The sequence below is a fragment of the Rattus rattus genome, chromosome 8 (assembly GCF_011064425.1).
Source record: "Rattus rattus isolate New Zealand chromosome 8, Rrattus_CSIRO_v1, whole genome shotgun sequence".
In the NCBI taxonomy this organism is placed as follows: Eukaryota; Metazoa; Chordata; class Mammalia; order Rodentia; family Muridae; genus Rattus; species Rattus rattus.
This window is the reverse complement of record NC_046161.1, coordinates 92,132,613-92,150,454: the sequence shown is the minus strand read 5'-3', so window position 1 is coordinate 92,150,454 and position 17,842 is coordinate 92,132,613. Positions and strand designations below refer to the sequence as shown.

General features: G+C 35.9%; 1 protein-coding gene across 3 annotated transcripts in view; it reads right to left on the bottom strand.

Moving 5' to 3' along the window:
* Stag1 (stromal antigen 1) overlaps window positions 1-17,842 on the bottom strand; it is a 371,976-nt gene that overhangs the window by 173,849 nt on the left and 180,285 nt on the right. For all 3 annotated transcript variants that reach the window (XM_032910192.1, XM_032910191.1, XM_032910190.1), the window contains 2 exons: window positions 14,473-14,624; window positions 8,780-8,853 (listed from right to left, as the gene is read on the bottom strand). In XM_032910192.1, coding sequence (XP_032766083.1) covers window positions 8,780-8,853; window positions 14,473-14,624 — 226 coding nt within the window. The remainder of the gene's footprint in view (window positions 1-8,779; window positions 8,854-14,472; window positions 14,625-17,842) is intronic.

Below are 17,842 nucleotides of genomic sequence, written 5' to 3'. Positions count from 1 at the left end.
ACTGAGAAATGATACTCAAATTATAAAGAGAAAAATAAAATAACTTCTAGAAGCTGGAGAGATACTACAGTTTTTCAGATCACATACTGCTCTTAAGAGGACCTAAAGTTCGATTTTTGGCAATCAAACCAGGTGGCTCACAACTACCTACAACTCTGGTCCAGAGAATGGAAAACTCTTTCCTTGACTATGTGAGCACGACACTCACACACTCAGGCACATTCATACACATAATTAGAAATGAATATTCAACAAAAAAAACCTCTAAAAGCATCAAGACAAAAATCACGAAGTGAGTGTAAGATACTAATAAACTTGAGGACCTCTCAGAAAGGTCATATATAATCAAAAAAGAAAACAATGAACTTGAAGTTCCTAACAGTCAGTAAGCAAGCCAGCAGGTACTCATCAACACCTATATGTTTAGTAAAGCTATCATTTAGAAATAAAAGATAACCAAAGCTTGCAAATATAAGCAAATATTGCAAAATAAAAAAAAAATCTCTACTAGATTGGCTATGAAACCAAATAGTGAAGTGTTCCCTGACAGGGGAAATAAGAAACATAATTACTATCATGAAAACATATGAACCTAAAAACTTAGAAAAGAGGTGATACGTGAAAAAGAAAAGTATTATAAACCTAAAAAGGTAGAATAGAGGTGATACATGAAAATGAAAAGGAAATATTATCAATATTATCAGAAGACGAGACAGGAATAAAAGAACAAAGAATTTTTTTAAAAAGGAAAAAAAAAACAAATACAATACAAAACAATCTTTCCAATAGCCACCTTAAATATAAATCGATTAAACTTCCAAGTTAAAGACAAGACTAGCTGAATGTACTATAAGCAAACTAAGACTCCTCAAGATATAATGACTATAAAAAACAAACCCTAAAAAAGTAAAATCACAAAAACTGAATGTAAAGAATAGAAAGCAATATATCATGACAATAGAAGCTATAACTAATCAATAGTAGCTGTACTGTGATCAGACTAAACAAATAATGAACTAAAAATTATAATGAAAGATGTTCACCTACCAATAATAAAGGGATCAATTCAGTAAGGGAAAAAGTGTCTGCATAACCAATACTACAATATGTAATTGCACAATCACACAAAATGAACACTGTTTAAAGTCAAAGTAGAAATTGATGTAATAATAGCTGAAGACCATGACGTATCGCGTACATCATGGAGATAATACACATCCCTAAGCAAGAGACAACAAAGGCCAAGAAGACCAAAGATTGGCAAAACATTTCTGAAGCAATCATCCAATATATATTCTTATCTCTTCAGCTATCAAATAAAACATATGGTAAGTCATAAAACAAGTCGGAGAAAAAAAGAAAACAAGAAACATCAAGTGAACTCATAGCATGTGTCACACCTTGTTAACAATGGGAAAATTAAATAACAAGACGAATTTTAAAGTATAAAACCACAAAAATATATAGTTTCAAAGAGTCAATAAGTGAATGGGGAAGTAAAAAGAAAATTAAAAAAAAATATAGAAACAGAAACAATACTTAAAAACCTAGAGTAATATAGAAAAGAGAACAGAAGAAATCTTAACAGTAATGAAAATTATGTAGGAAAATTTACAAGTATCTTACAGAATGAATAAAAAGATAAAGCTGCTTAGGTTGGTCATGGTTGTAATTTCAATACCTGACTGGCTAAGGCGGGAGGATTCTGCCAAGTCAGTGACTACCCTGGGTTGAGATTGAAACCAGGCTTCAAAAACAAAAGAACATAAGTTAAAAAGGAAGGGAGGGAGGGAGGGAGGGAGGGAGGGAGGGAGGGAGGAGGGAGGGAGAGAATATTCCCAAACCAATGTTGATACAAACAAACAAAACTCTGAGAAGATATAAACTGAGAATTTAAAAACATATCACCCCTATCCCCCAAACCAATTAAAGAAGTTGGGTTTTGGGGGCTGGAATGCTGGCTCAGAGGTTAAGAGCACCGACTTGCTCTTCCAGAGGTCCTGAGTTCAATTCCCAGCAACCACATGGTGGCTCACGACCGTCTGTAAAGAGATCCGATGCCCTTTTCTGGTGTATCTGAAGACAGCTACAGTGTACTCATATATAATAAATGAATAAATCTTAAAAAAAAAAAAGAAGTTGGGTTTTTAGCTATTGTGAATATAACAGCATTGAACAATCCCTGGGGCAAAATACCAAAGGAATGTTATGATTGAGTCATAAGTTATTTCCATTTCTATTTTATAAAATTGAATCAGCATAGATGTCCATTAATTGACAAACGGATGATATAGAATATGCACAAAATGACATTTTATCCAACTGTTAAGTAAACTGAAATTATAAAATGAATACTTGTTGAACAAATGGAATCAGAAAAAAAAATATTCTGATTGTGGTAGGTAACCCAGGCCCACATTTTTATTATTATATGTAAATCCTAGCTTCACCTTGTTTGCGTGTTGTGTTTAAATCTGTAGTACCTCTGGAAGCCAAGCAAGTAAAAGGGAACAGTAGGAGGGAGGCGGGAATTTTAAGAGAATAGGGAAAAAAGGACTCAGGAAAAGAGAAAATGGAGATGAGGCGATACAGAGAAAAGAAATGTTTAAATATGGAGGGTGGAAAATTTAAGATAGGAGAGGATTAAACCAAATGAAGGCGATTTAAACAAAAGATAGGAATATATTTTCTGATAAATCATCTAATTATAGAGTTTTGACAGGAGACACCATATATGGTTGAAGTTTCACCCTAGGAGCAAAGACAGCCACTAAATCAGGATCTCTGTGTCAATTGTGAAACATCTCTGTAGAAGTTGCTGGTCAGATAGAATACAGGAGACAAAACACAATTTTGATCAAGCTGGACATACGTAAAAGATGAGATTTGAAGGACACAGCGCACCTTAATTGTAACACATGGAGAGATCAAGCTGGACTGTGGGGGAAGTTCCCTGCTTGCTGGATAGCTCTAGCAGTCCTGGTAGGTGTTAGGAAGGACACCAGATGTGGAGTGTAAAAAAGAGGAATTACAGGCAAGATATCAAAGATGGATGGAGAAATCAATGGCCTTAAGGAGCTAGGAACCCTGCAAAGTGCAGTAAAAAACAGTCAGGCAATGTGTGTTCACCTGTACAACACTGTCATCAATGACAGCAGCAAAGCAGTCTCTACATATACGGATTACTCCATATCACAGGGTCTAGTTCTCATACTATAAACTTCATAAAAATCCATGCTTGGAGTTGTCACAGGTCATTGGGAGAAGCTTATTACCATACCTTTGCAAGATGGACAAGTATCAAGCTGCCTTCAGAGTATTTGTGCTTAGATCTGCATACAAAAAACATTTCCTCAGCCTTAAACATAAAAACCTCTTTTTGCAGTAAACAGCACAGAATATAAAGACTAAGGGCTGACAGGATGTGACGAGTAAGTGACAGTTAGGGAGTTACTCCTAAACAAGACATTTAAAACACTACCTTTAAAGATTACAGATCATCATGAGAGAGGATTAAAAACCTCATGGTACTGTCAACAGGTATACAAGATACTGGCCCTGTCAACAATCAGCCATTGATGTGGGGAGCACCTATAGGACCCATAACTTACTGTTGAACTATTGGCTACTAACAGATTCTGAGAGGTGAGGCGTCATTGTCTTTAGTAATATATCTACTTGACAGCCCAGTAGGCCTCATTTCAGTGAAAGACAACCCGGGTTAAATAGTGAATCACAAAACAAAGTAAAAAGCCATAAATATATGTGGATTGCTGTCTGTATGCAGGTGAGGTCAGATGAAATCTTAATTAGGCTAGAGCCTGTGATTCAGCAGTGGAAAAAGAAGGTAGAGCTGAAAGTTTCATAGAGGAGACAAAGAGATGGAGAAGGGACAGACAGAAGATGGGAAAAGAAGATGAACAAAATCCAAGTGGTCTAAAATAGCCACAGGTAGCTAGAGATATGATAGAAGGGCAATAGAATAATGTGGGGTACATTTGTCCAATCTAGGTGTGCAGCTTATATCAATATCAACTGAGTTTTAAATATATCTGGCTGGTAAATTACAAACCTCTGAATTTTTCAGTTTTATGGGGATAGGGGTTTAGAGCCAGCAGTAGCCAGTTGGCATGCTAGCCACAGGGGACAGATGGCTTGGGAGTATGGAGCAGTTCAGCAACAAGCTAACCACAGGAACCTGGAAGACCATTGCTTGTGGCTCCCAAAGGGGGAGTAGAGACTGTACTAGCACATAGCCAGCTTTAGAGTGGACTGTTTTTAAATAATTACACAAAACAGCATATAAAAAAGAAATTAGAATTAAACAAATGACCTAATCAAAGTGACAGAAAGATAAGAGTGGTGTGTGTAGAATAATCAGAATGGAAACAGACAAGTTTAAAATGACTAAAGAACATAATTAAAATTCATTATTTTACAAAGTTGGCCTTATGTAGATAAAAATGAAAAACGTTGCCTTGATTTAAAAAACTTTAATCACTCCAAAGAAAAATCAGGAAGAGGAACACTCCAAACTACAAATGTATTTTAAAAACAAAAAAAGTTAAACACACACAAATGTCTCTGAAGAACATAGATGTTAACATTATGTTAGGAAAACACACCCACCTACACAGCGGTCAGAGGTTTCTTCCTTTACAATAGAGTGGGATTTACATATAACCTGTTCTCTGCTTCCAAGTTCCCAGGCGCCCATTTTCTCCTCCTTAAATCTTTTCCTTCCTAGTTTCACGAACTATGCCCACAGATTCTTCTCTCCCATTTAGGTTATCTATGTATGTATGCATGTGTATGTGTATATATTATACAAAACGATTTACATATGAGAAACAGGCAACTTTTGAGAGTCTAGGTTTGGACTGCTTTGCTAAATGTTTTTCAGCTATGTCCATTTTTCTGCAAATCTCATGACTACTTTTTTGATAGTTTATAAAGGTCCATTGGCTGGTTACACAGATATGACAACTGCATTATTCATTCTTCTAGACCTACACATCAAGGTTCCTTCCATGTCCTTGATATTGTGTATAATGCGCCAAAGAACATGGACATGACTGTGATAGCATACAGATTCGAAAAGCTAAATGAAATATTTGGTGCATTTTATTTATCATTCATTAATAACTTTAGGCTCTTGGCCAAAGTAGACAGACTCCAAAAGTTAGAGGACTGGAATTTACAGCTTTGCTCTGCCAATTTTTCATTCACATCATTGGACCGCAAAAAAAAAAAAAAAAAAAGTGGTAAACACAGAGCATTCTCAAAACTTTGACCCTGTATAAATCAGAAGCATGATGGTGTATCAGTTCACTTATTGCAGTGTTTGAGGTCCTTGCTTATGTCTAATCAGAAGTATATTTGGGTCAATTTATCATCTAAGAGATACAAGATGAAACCTGCAGAAATCACTCATGGCCTCCACTTTCTAACTATGAGAGGGTAGAAGGTTTATCTTCTGGGATTACCTTTAAGGAAAATGATTAAGTTGAAACACAATGCATGGATTCTGTGGTGCAGATGAAAGCTAAAGAAGATGTGGTCAAAAAACAAAAACAAAAAACCAGCACCACAAAAGAGGGTGTTGACCACCATTTATAGTATGTAGCTCTCCTTGCAAGAGACACAAATTTCCAATAAGATACAAGAAAATAAGGATTTCAAAAGGCCAGACTCATTGTCTATACCATGTTTCCTAAAAAATAAGCATAGCATTATATAAGAAAGGTAGTATATATCTTATTATCCATTAAATTTTAATATCAAGGCTACACATTTTTGTCATTATTATGGGACGCATGAGAACAACATGGTTATACAACATTGCAGGCCCAGCCTCTGCCTCTGGAAGTTCATAGTCACAGATAGATGTAAACAGGATTATGGCCAGCTCAAAAGAGATAGCACTTTTATGAATAGGTAAAAACTGCCTACCCGCCAAGTTCAACAAAGGAATAAAAGTATTCTTATTAGAGAATATATAGGAGTGCTAGAAGGTTATTAAAGGGAAATAAAAATTCTCCAAATATTAAAATGGAGTACGTTTGATTAAACAACTTAAAATTTATCTTAATGTCTGTTTGGTGGGGTTGGGGGGTGGTAGGGGGGATCTAGTTCCTAATACTATGTTTAACACTGTGGTGGTTTTAATATGCTTGGCCCAGCGAGTGGCAATATTAAGAGTTATGGCCTTGTTGGAGTTGGTATGGCCTTGTTGGAGGAAGTGTGTCCCTGTGGGGTTGGGCTTTGAGACCTTCCTCCAAGATTCCTGGAAGTAAGAACTCAATTGTTTGCCTTCAGAACAAGATGTAGAACTCTCAACTCCTCCAGCACCATGACTGGATTCTGCAATGCTTCTTGTCAGAATAATAATGGACTAAACCTCTGAACCTGTAAGTTAGCCCCAATTAAATGTTGTCTTTATAATAATAATAATAAAAAAAGCTATATGAAGAGGAATGATAAAAGTGGGTCATATAGCAGATCTATTTTAAACTTTTTTCTTTTTGCCTTTTCCTCTTTTCTTTCTGTCCATCCATCCATCAGTCCATCCATCTTTCCTCTTTTTATTTTTTGAGAGACACCTCTATGGTGGTTTCTATAATGACTGTACTAGTTTACCCTCTCATCAGCAGTGAATAAAATTTCTCATTTACAACATCCTTGCAAGCATTTGTTATTCTCTTCTCTTCATCATTAACTCATTTTGACTTGAGGATGAAGTGAAATCCCAAACTAGCTGCAATTTGTGGTTCCTTAATTGATAAGAATTCTGAAAACTTTAAAAATCATTTTAGGTTACTAGTTTTAAGAACTGTTTGCTCATTATATTAGTGTATTTATTGGATAGCATCTTTTTCATTTATGTCTAAAGTTTTTAAATATAGTTTATACCCTGCTGGGATTTCTCTGCTGTAATGTCATGTACAGAAAAATTCTTGCTTATACCTGTATCTTTAATAGTTTCTTCTGAGAAGTTTTAAATGGGTTTTGGGGGAGAATTTAGCTGTGACTCACAGCACTGGGGATATAGAACTTGAAGAGGCCACCTCCTGTAGCCAGGCAGGAACCCCAGTGGAGTGAAAGGGACACCAACCCATCCACAAAACCTTCGACCCAAACTTATTTATCCTGTCTATAAGAAATGCAGACATGGGGGATGGAGCAGAGAGTGAGAACTGTCAACCAATAACCAGCCCAACTTAAGACCCATCCCATGGGCAAGCACCAATCCCTGGACTACTCTGTAATGCTTGTAGACAGGGTTCTAGCAAGGCTGTCCTCTGAGAGGCTCCACCCAGTGGCTGACTCAAACAGATGCAGACACCCACAGACAAACAGTGGATGCAGCCTGTGGACTACTGAAGAATAGGGGAAAGAATTGCAGAAGAATAAGGGAATAGGAACTCCACAGGAAGACCAACAGAGTCAACTAACCTGAACCCTTGGGGCTCTTAAGAGTCTGAATGAAAAACCAAAGAACATACATGGGCTAGATCTAGGCCTCCCCATACCTATGTATCAGAAGTGCAGCTTGGTCTCCATGTGGGTCCTGAACAACTGGGTGAGGGCTATCCTAAAACTGTTGCCTGTATGTGGAATAGGTTCTTTTGGCTGGGCTGACTTGTCTGACCTCAAGGGGATGAGGATAGCCTTTCAGAGACTAGATGTGCCGAGATGGGGGGATGCCCAGGGAGGTCCCCCACCCATTCAAGAGGAAAAGGGTAGGGGGGACTGGTGACGAATCGTGGGAGGGGGTGAGTGGGAAGAGGGCACTGAGTGGGATGTGAAGTGAATAAAAATTTTTTTCTATGTTTTATACCATTTTGGGGAGGGGTTGTTATCCCTAGGAAGACAGAGATTAACTTGTGGATGCTGGTTGTCCTTTACCATGTGGGTCTTGGATAAAAGTCAGATATTCAGGCTTAAGTTCAGGTTTTAAATTAAGATTTCTAAAATAAATGTCAATGTTGGATTTTAATACTGTAGCTTAAGAAAGTCATGGTATATAGAAGTCCATACTACCTCCTCTATTTCCATGGGTCTTTTCTAGTGAGTTAATATTCTATGAAATTTTCACGCAGCACTATACACATATTAAGCATTTCATTGTTCAATCATGAGTCAAGTTTTTGGAAGTGATACTTTTATCTTCTGAGTTTGTTTCATATATTGTATATAACTAAGAGAACTACATATATATGCTATATCAATTTATTGTAATGTATTTCTTTAGTTTTGTCTTCCTTGCTTAAAGGATCATCTCAACCAACACACTTTCTACTATATGGGTAACTCTTTGGTCCTTTATTCCTCCCATCTTTGCTCTGGTATTTTAACAAAGACAAGTTGATACTCTGACCATGCAAGATACTATCATAGAAGAAAAGGTAGGACACTAAAATGTATCAAATGTCATGACACTCAATAGTTTATTACTAGGCTATATTAATAATTTTATGATCACATAAATTCATTTTATATCAATGAGAACATAAGTACATAGAGTATCTCCAATAGTAATAAATGTTGAGTTAAAAAAGGTGCTTCAGTAACACCGATGGCAAAATTTCCTCCAAATATTAATTAGTATTTATAGACAAAGCTACCCCCTCCCCCAAAAGGTAAAAGTAAATAGAGTTTGACAGCTATATAAACTATGCTATAAACAAGTAAATAGAGTTTACAGCTATATAAACTATGCTATACATAAGCAACAGCTCTTTAGGTTTAAAAATTCTAAATGATTAAAATACCTTACCGGTATCTATGAACAAATATACCCTTAAAAATAGAGTTCATCATATTTTCAATTTCATCTTGATTTTCTTGTAGCTGAAATGAAAAAAGAAAAAAGAGAAAATTGAAATACTGGTCATTTATTTGGAATAATGCCAACTATTTTAAATTACTTGTTATCCTCATTCCTAGTAGTAATCAACCTCTTGCTGACTATAGAACTTAAGTCCCAGATTACTGGTAGAGCTTGTGTAGTTTTGTCACATTGCCTTTGGACACTCTCCTTTCTCTCAATACATACAAGATAAAAAAACGACAAGGAGGAGAGAGGAAAAACATTGGTCAACTTTGTATTTCCTTGGAATAATCTATTTTTGAAATCACTACACATTTCGATACTTCTCTCCAAATAAGTCTTCTGGCTTAGTTCTGCCTTTATTACTTCAGGGGTCACCCTGATTTACACTGCATTTCCTCCTTCACAAAGCATCAATTACTACTCCTGTCCGAGTAGTTCATAACTCAATTACGCACAGATCCCAAAATATGAGGGATAATACCATACAGAACTCCTAGATGACACTGCTGTAATCCAGCAACAATACACGAGTATATCACAGAGGTACACATACTGGGCAGCATTACTGATAAGGGTTAAACTTTAAATTTATTTACTAAGCAAAAGCAACATATCTGCTACTGTAGAACATCTGTGTGATTTTTTAATGACCCATTTTTCATGGAATTTCACACACACACACACACACACACACACACACACACACACACACTCTTTGTTTCATACAACAGTAGTAAAATAATCAGACCAACTCTTGTTTTATGTTGTTACAAGATATATAGAAAAAAAATAGGCAGCACAAATGCTTCTCTACATATGAGGTAAATATACCCTGATAAAGCAGTTATAAACTAAACTATTACAAGTGTTAAAACTTTAGCCGGATCAACTTTAAAATGCTTGGTAATACTAGCTTTGGCCTATTGTAACAATAATCTAAAGGAAAGCCTATTTTATAACATAACATTGAACATTCCATATCAATAAAAGGATATTTTACAGATATGATTGAATGTAAGAATAGGAAACATAGAATCTAAAAAGGAGAAAAGAAGTGCTGAGAACATACAATATTGTGCATGCTATGAAGACTGTGGCTAACTACTAGCTGCTTCTTCCCCACAATACAATTGGTATACTATACTACTATATACTGCAATTCTGGGAAAGGATCAAAATTTAAAATACAATGTTTATCGTAAAATGTTCACTGCTTGCAAACTTTCAGACAACCACCAGATGATGTAAATAAATATAACAAATATTCAAATGATTGAACTTACTGTAAGTGTGAGAATATACTTATGATGAATTTATAATACAAAAACTAATTCATTGGGGCTATACATTCCAGCCAGCATGACTTAATGAAGCCATTTCTAATATACTTCCAAAATATTTAAAATATGGTTTATATTAAGAAAAATATGTAAAAATCTACATAAGTGGAAACCTTAATCTCGGTATTTTAGAGTGTGATCTAATCTGGAAACAGGATCATAGCAATTGAAATTCCTCTCAAAATGTATTTATATGTATGTATGCCTATGTGTATGCATGTGCACAAACACACATTATGAAGCACATATGTGCAGGGTCCCTCAGAGGTCAGAAGACATGTCTGATTCCCCTTAAGCTGGAGATATGGGTTAATGCAAGTCAACAAGCACGTGCTGGAAACTGAACCCCATTCTTGAAAGTACCTGTAAACTGTTAAGCCATTTCTCCAGCCACAACACAAAAATTTTGAAGACAGGAAAATAATATAATAGAGTGGTTACTGAACTACATATGATGTATCTCTTCAGGAAAACAACAAATTTGGAGACAGATGAATACACAGGAAGACCATCATGTATAGAATGCAGTAATGTCGTAAACCCAAATGTCAGAAGCTACAAGAAGCCTAGAGTCAATCCTTCCCTCAGTATGTTCAGAAAGCATGATAGCAATTGCAGCCAGATACAGGACTGAGAGCAACCAATGATATTTAACCTAGATTGTTAAACACTGAGGTGAGGGCCACTTTGGATTTTAGTAAATAAGATGTAAAGATGTGACAGTTAATGCACATCCAGAGAGAGTTAGACTGAAGGTTCTGACTTAATGGTTTAGTCTATCAACAAATTAAAACTTTCAAAAGAATTAGAGGAAAAGAATAGAACTGTAGAAAGTGGAACATATCATGTAAAGTGAGTCATCTTAGCCAAAGACTTTGAAAATATTGTGACTTTTGTGCCCTTATGTAATTTCTGTCTGCTCCCATGGCAGAACCACAGACAAACCAAGATTCTGCCAAGCTTGGACAAAAACCTGCAAAATCCAGAGGCAAAACCACTCGTCTTTCTTCCTTAAAGGTATTTCTCTGAAGTATGTAAAGGTAATTAAAAGGTCTATCTGAAAACTGGAACCAGAAGAGAGAGGTTATTTTTATTACTTCTTGATCATGAATTTGGAAAACTTTGGAGATGTGACTTAGTAAAGCTCGAGTATGCGGTGAAGAGAGAATGATGCAAAATTCCATTGAGATATTTGAAGATGAAAATGCCAAAATGTAATTAAATGGGGGGGGGGCTCTGTTCATGAGTTTCACATTAAAATAAGGAGTACATAGAAACTGAACCAATGGATCACAGTATATTTCGGCAAAGAATCTATCACCACTTTATACTGAGACGTTGTTAAAGGAGATGTATAAAGATGGCAGACTAATCTGAAGAAGAAAATGAGGATGGCATAGTGGTGTGTAGTTTTTACTGAATTCTTTTAGCTAAGGTTACAACGGGAAACTAGAGCAAAATCCAGACCAGAATTTAAAAATCTTGGCTGCCTGCTCCTGCTTTCATAATGCTAGCCACAAACCCAATACAGTAGACCTGGTTTTCCTTAGAGTAAAAATCCAAAATGAAGAGTCTAAATAAATCTATTTTTTTCTGTAGTGCTGATAAAAAAATCTGAAAATCACACAGCTCAATCATTTCCTTTAGGCAACTGAGTTTGTTATAATAGTTCTGAAAAGCAATTATGGTTCAGTACAGTACAGATCAACAGAACTAGATTCTTCAGTTGCTGGTCACAACCCCATGGAGGTCTGCATAACTAAATTTGGGGTAAGGAAAAAGCTAGCAACAGTAAAATGCTTTTAAAACTTCAAAGATCAAAAATAAAAATAAAAAATGTACTGAATCCAAGGTGTTTCTGGCAGTTCTTGTCCATGCTTTACCATAAGATTTTATGGCACTTGCTCTTCTAAATATAAAATATTTCCATTTTTCAAAGCATTGTGTGTGGCGTCTGAAAGAAAATGGCACCCATATGCCCATAGGGAATGGCATTATTAGGAGATTTGGCCTTGATGGAATAGGTGCTGCCTTGTTGGAGTAAAGATGTCACTGAGGCTTTGCGGTTTCAATAGCTCAAGCCAGGCAGAGGGTCACTCTCTTCCTGTTGCCTGCCAATGTAGATGTACAACTCTTAGCACCCTCTCTAGCACCATGGCTGCCCCCCCCACATGCTGCCATGTTCCTGCTATGATGATAATGGACTAAACTTCTGAATCTGTAAGCCATCTCCAATTAAATGTATTCTTTTGTGAGATTAGCCATGGTATTTCTTTACAGCAATAGATACCCTAAGACAACATGCTACATAATACCAAGGAATCCTACCTCAAACGTCCTGGCAGTGTTTTACTGTACATATAATGACTGGTGTTTCTTACAGACAATAATAGCATAATTATGAAAACCAAACACTTTTAATAGTTTCCTAGTACCAGTCTTTAATATCCATCAAATTATTGTATCTTTAAACTATACATTAAGATATTTAATTTTAAAAATTGATTTGACCTTCAGAATTGGGTCTCTTAAAAATTATTTCATAAAAATAGGCACAGTGGCACACACCTTTGATCCCAGCACTTGGGAGGCAGAAGAAGGGAGATCTTGAGTTCCAGGTCAGCCTGGACTACATATTCAGTTCAAGGACAACCAGGGCTACATAGCGAAACCCTGTCTTGAAAAAACTATCCAAACAAAAAACCAAATACCTGTTCCATGAATTTTGGCACTAAACAAAGAAAGAACTTCCTGTAGATTTTGAAGTGGTTCTAACATACGCCTGTTTTGTAGTAGGTACTCATATATAGGTGCATTCCAGTATTAACAACGACAAGATCTAAACAGTGATAACTCTAAAAGATACTTTTATGCTCTGTATATCAAATACTTTAGCTTAAATTTAATTCTTTTTGTGTTTGTGCATGTTTATGTATGGGTGAAATATGTGGGCAATATATTTATTTGTGTACATATAGGTAGAGACCAGGTCTCCTTATTCTGCTGTATCCCTCAATCGTGTCTCTACTCTTTTTCTTCAGACAGGGTCTCTTACTGAACCTGGAGTTACAGACTTAGCCAACCTGAAAAGCAACAATTCCCAGGGACTGTCCTGTCTCCAGCTCCTTGGTGCTAGGATTGCAGTAGAGTGCTAAGTCCAGCATTTTTATGGGGAAATGTGAATCTAAACTCAGGTCCTCGTGGTTGTACAATAAGCACCAATCATCCAACTAGTCATTCCCATAGAAGCTAGATTAAGTTTGTTAGGTAAAATTAAATAAGTATACAGGTTTCCTTAGTTCACAACACTGAATTCATCATTAATATATAATAAATTTAAATGCAGATAAAACATTTCAAGTTTTTGCTTTCTGTTGCTTGTTTAACCTCATATGTATACACATATACTTATTCTATGAAAGTGTAACATTTTTAAATTAAAAGATTTGGTAATATAAACCAAAACTTTTAATTCCAGTAAGTTTGAAAAAAAGTATTCTGCAAAAGAAAACAAGCATTTGAGAATTCAACTCCTTCCAGTTTCTATGAGCACTGCACATGTATGCTGTATAAATATTCTGTTCAGGCAACACCTTTACCCATAAAATGAAAAGAAATGAATGTAAAAAAATAAAATAAAACAGCCATGTAAAAACGTTTTTATCACATCTACACAAATCAGCTGTCGAGCCTAAAGTAAGAGCTAGAAGCTCTCTGAGCGTTTGATTACTTATTGCATGTAAACTCCTGGACTGGATTCCTGCGCGCTGAGAAGGGGGGGGGGGTGTATAGTGACACCAATCTTAGAGTGTTGCTTTATACACCAAATAAACACAGACACTTTCTTCTATAAATCTATTTTTGCTGTCTCCCAGATGAGATTTTATTATTTTATGCACTTTTGAGCCAGTAACGTCAAATGACTGACTTGCCTAACCCTGTGACAACCTTTTACTAAAATAAGTTTGCATATGGTTCTGTACTCACTGGTGATTGTTTCAATTTTATTTAAAACTTGAAGACAAAGTAATTTGAAGCTAAATCTTATGAATGTAAGACTTATTTTCTATTGTCCCATCTACACACCTCAGGTTTCATGTACCCCAGGCTAACCTCAAACTTTGTATGCAGCCAAGGCTGGTCTTGAACTGATTCTTCTACCTGCCTTCCCAAGTATGAAGATTATGGAATCAAGCTACCATAGCCAACTTTAAAAATGTCCTTTTTACAAAAAACAGTAGAAACCATTATATTTACCAAACATTTCCAAACTATAAAAATTACCACAAAACTTACCTCTTTACGTTTCTGAAGTAGTAACTCCAGCCTTTCATTGGCTCTCTTCCCAATCATTTTATTTCTCTCGGCTTCATATTGCCTCTGTGTATTATCCTGATGAATACTGAGGTTTAAGGCAACATTCACCAGAGCAGTCATCAGCTTCATTGCTATAAAATAAAGAACAATTACAATATTCACTAATGAAACAAGTTTTTTAGATAAAAGATGGAATGTTAAAGCAAGAGAAGAGGGGTTGGGGATTTAGCTCAGTGGTAGAGCGCTTGCCTAGAAAGCGCAAGGCCCTGGGTTCGGTCCCCAGCTCCGGGAAAAAAAAAAAAAGAGAAAGAAAAAAGAAAGAAAAAAGAAAGAAAAAAGAAAAAAGAAAAGCAAGAGAGGAAGAAAAAACCTGCTCAATAACCCAACCATAATCTCAGTTGCAAAATAATTTTTGCCACTTAAATGTCTTATCCAAGGAGCATAAACATATATGCCAAGGAATATTGCAAAATTCTTACAGTCATTGTTTTTAGTTTAAGAACACTGCCCGAATGTCTGGAGGACCCAGGTTTGATTGCTGGTATTTATATGGTAGTTCCCAGGTATCTATAACTCCAGTCTTCTTCTGACCTCTGTGAACATCAGGCACACAGACAGATACACTAACAAACATTTACACATAAGATAATTTAAAGAAGTAAGAGGTCAGATCTAATCTGCCAGCACAAAAGACAGAAGTAATACACCAATGCCTTGCCTACATTCACAAATTAATTAGGTCTAATCTCTGTGTCTACCACGATCTAGGCTACAAACGCATCCTTTATATCTTTGCTGAGTTGAATTAAAGTTCCTGAAATATTTACCATCACCACATGAACTTAACACACAAAAGAGGCTCCTGCCTGCACTCTTACCTAAGAGTCGTACAACGTCAACATTAGGAAAGTACTTCCAAGCTTGCCATAAAACTAAAAACAAGAATGACTTTAAAGAATTTTGCAATCTCCCTTGAAATATGTGTACGCATATACACAACGGTGTGTTTCCCTACACACCCTTGCTTTGAAAAACCTGAAAAAAGCCTTTCTACATTTAAGCCAGCTAGTTACAGGTTACCAGTGACTGATACAGCCGTTAAACAAAAACGCAAAACAAAAATACTGAAACAAACTTAAGTTAATGACCATTTATTTATAAAGTCATTTAATAAAAGCTTAGATACAATATTTTGACTATTCCTGTATTTCAAACTACAAGCTGGTGATCTTACAGCTGCATGCAAATCAGTACACATTTGACTGTATGGTGGTGACCGGAAGTAAAGTACTGTGAAAAAAATCTGTATGAGAAAGAGTATCTCAGGTTAGGTTATTCAAGCTCACCAAATGTAGGATGGCACCAGTTTATCAACTTGGCTGAGTATACAAACCTTTATACTTCTAAAGCAAAATCACGAACTTAGACCCAAGTCTGTCGTTACATAATGACTTCTTCTTAGCCCAGATAAACAATAAAATATTCAAAATATTAAAACAAACAAAAATCACAAAATGACCGATAGATACAGTCTCTCCAGGCATTATCAGATATTGGATAGAGGTGTGTGATCCTTATGGTAAAGTATGTCTCCACCCATACAATTAATTACTATTCAATCTAACCAGGACTTTCCACTCATTTCCAATTTTACATGACAACCACAATATGGGTCTCACTCTGTTTAATAAGCACACAGAAATTATTGATATTAAGCACAATTATTTTAGTCTTGCTGTTACTAGAAGAATTCAGCCTTAAAAATATGACATGTGCTTTCAAATACCCTCTTATGTCAAAAAGATTCAGTCACCTTCAAAATTTAAGTGTTGCAACAGAATAATTACCGTTCCTCACAGTACTATTCAGAAACAAAAGATGTATTGTTAAGCTTATTTTAAGAAAAAAGTTGATCACTGCTTGTCCTTTTCACTAAGAATAAGCATATTATTAAAAAGTAAAAAGTACTTTGAAATTAATACGAATCTCATAGTCTTATCATTTCATGTCTGTTGAATGTCATAATAAAAACGGCACATCTTATTTTCTTGAAATTCATTTTATAGCACTATAAAACTTACTATAAAATGACAGACTGATAACTGTTTTTAATAGATAGTGTCACATGTTTCTCTCATAATGTGCTACCAGTGGTGCAACCCTACAGAACTACTTTATCATGAAGTAGAGGCTATAAAATGGCAATTCCAAATAAGCATTAACCTTTACAATCTGATTATCTGGAGTATTCTGCTATAGTACTGGAAAGGTGAGCAACACATAAAATTAATGTCAAGACTCTGAGAACTCTGCTGATAATGTATTCCCAATTACATGTGAATGCTTAGAAAATAGTTTGTAAAAGTATCATGAGCAAGATAGAGACAGCTTAAGAATATCATTAATAGCAATTTTGGCACAGACTCAGAGCAGACAGAAAGCTGATAGATATGACGTGGAAGTGAGCAGGTGGGAGTGGGTGGGAGAGAATGAGAGCATCTTCACAAAAGCAGGGGAAGGGGGAGGGGGGTGGTGAGACAGGGGTGAATGGGGATAACATGAAATGTAAATACATAAAATATACAATAAAAATTAATTAATTAAAAAAAAGGAATGTGAACATGAAACACTGTTGTTGATAAGGTTTCTGATAAAGATGCAGAATCTATTGGGGACTGACTTATAGGCCATTATGGTTTGACCATGCAAGAACTTTGCTGCACTTTGCCTATGTCCTGAGACTGTTGACAGGTGAAACTTAAAATATAACAGAGTAGAGTAGTGTTTGAGAAAATTCAAGCAGAAAAGCACAGTCTGGCTGGACAATTTAGGAAAGTATATAGTAAAAATAAGATTCCAAAAATACGTAGAAAAGAAAATATTGGGAAAACCTGCGATGTGGCCAGAAAAGGATAGAAAAAAAAAAAAGGTGTTGCCAAAGATGATGAAGTTACCAGTGGCAACAAGAAGCCCAGTGCCAACACCAGAATAGTAAGTGTGCTTCAGAGGGTCTCAGTAATCAGCAATGGGCTTAGAGAAAAGAAATAAAAGCGTTTCAAAAACACTTCAGGGAGAATCCTTAGGAAAAGAAATTGCTGAAGTTTCCAGTCTCTAGGACAGGTCTAAAGGACTATTTTCCCGGAAGACAATTTACTTTGTTCAGTTCACAAGGAACCTCGTAACTAATACCTAAGGTTCAGGTAGGCTCAGGAAATGGCAACAGTATTCATGTAAAGTGGGATCTGTAGGCATGTGAAACACCACAATTATGGGATCATAAAGATTTCATGTAAATTTCAAAGAAAGCCTGGTAAGTTAAGCAACAATGCTGCAAGAGCCAAGCCTTTGC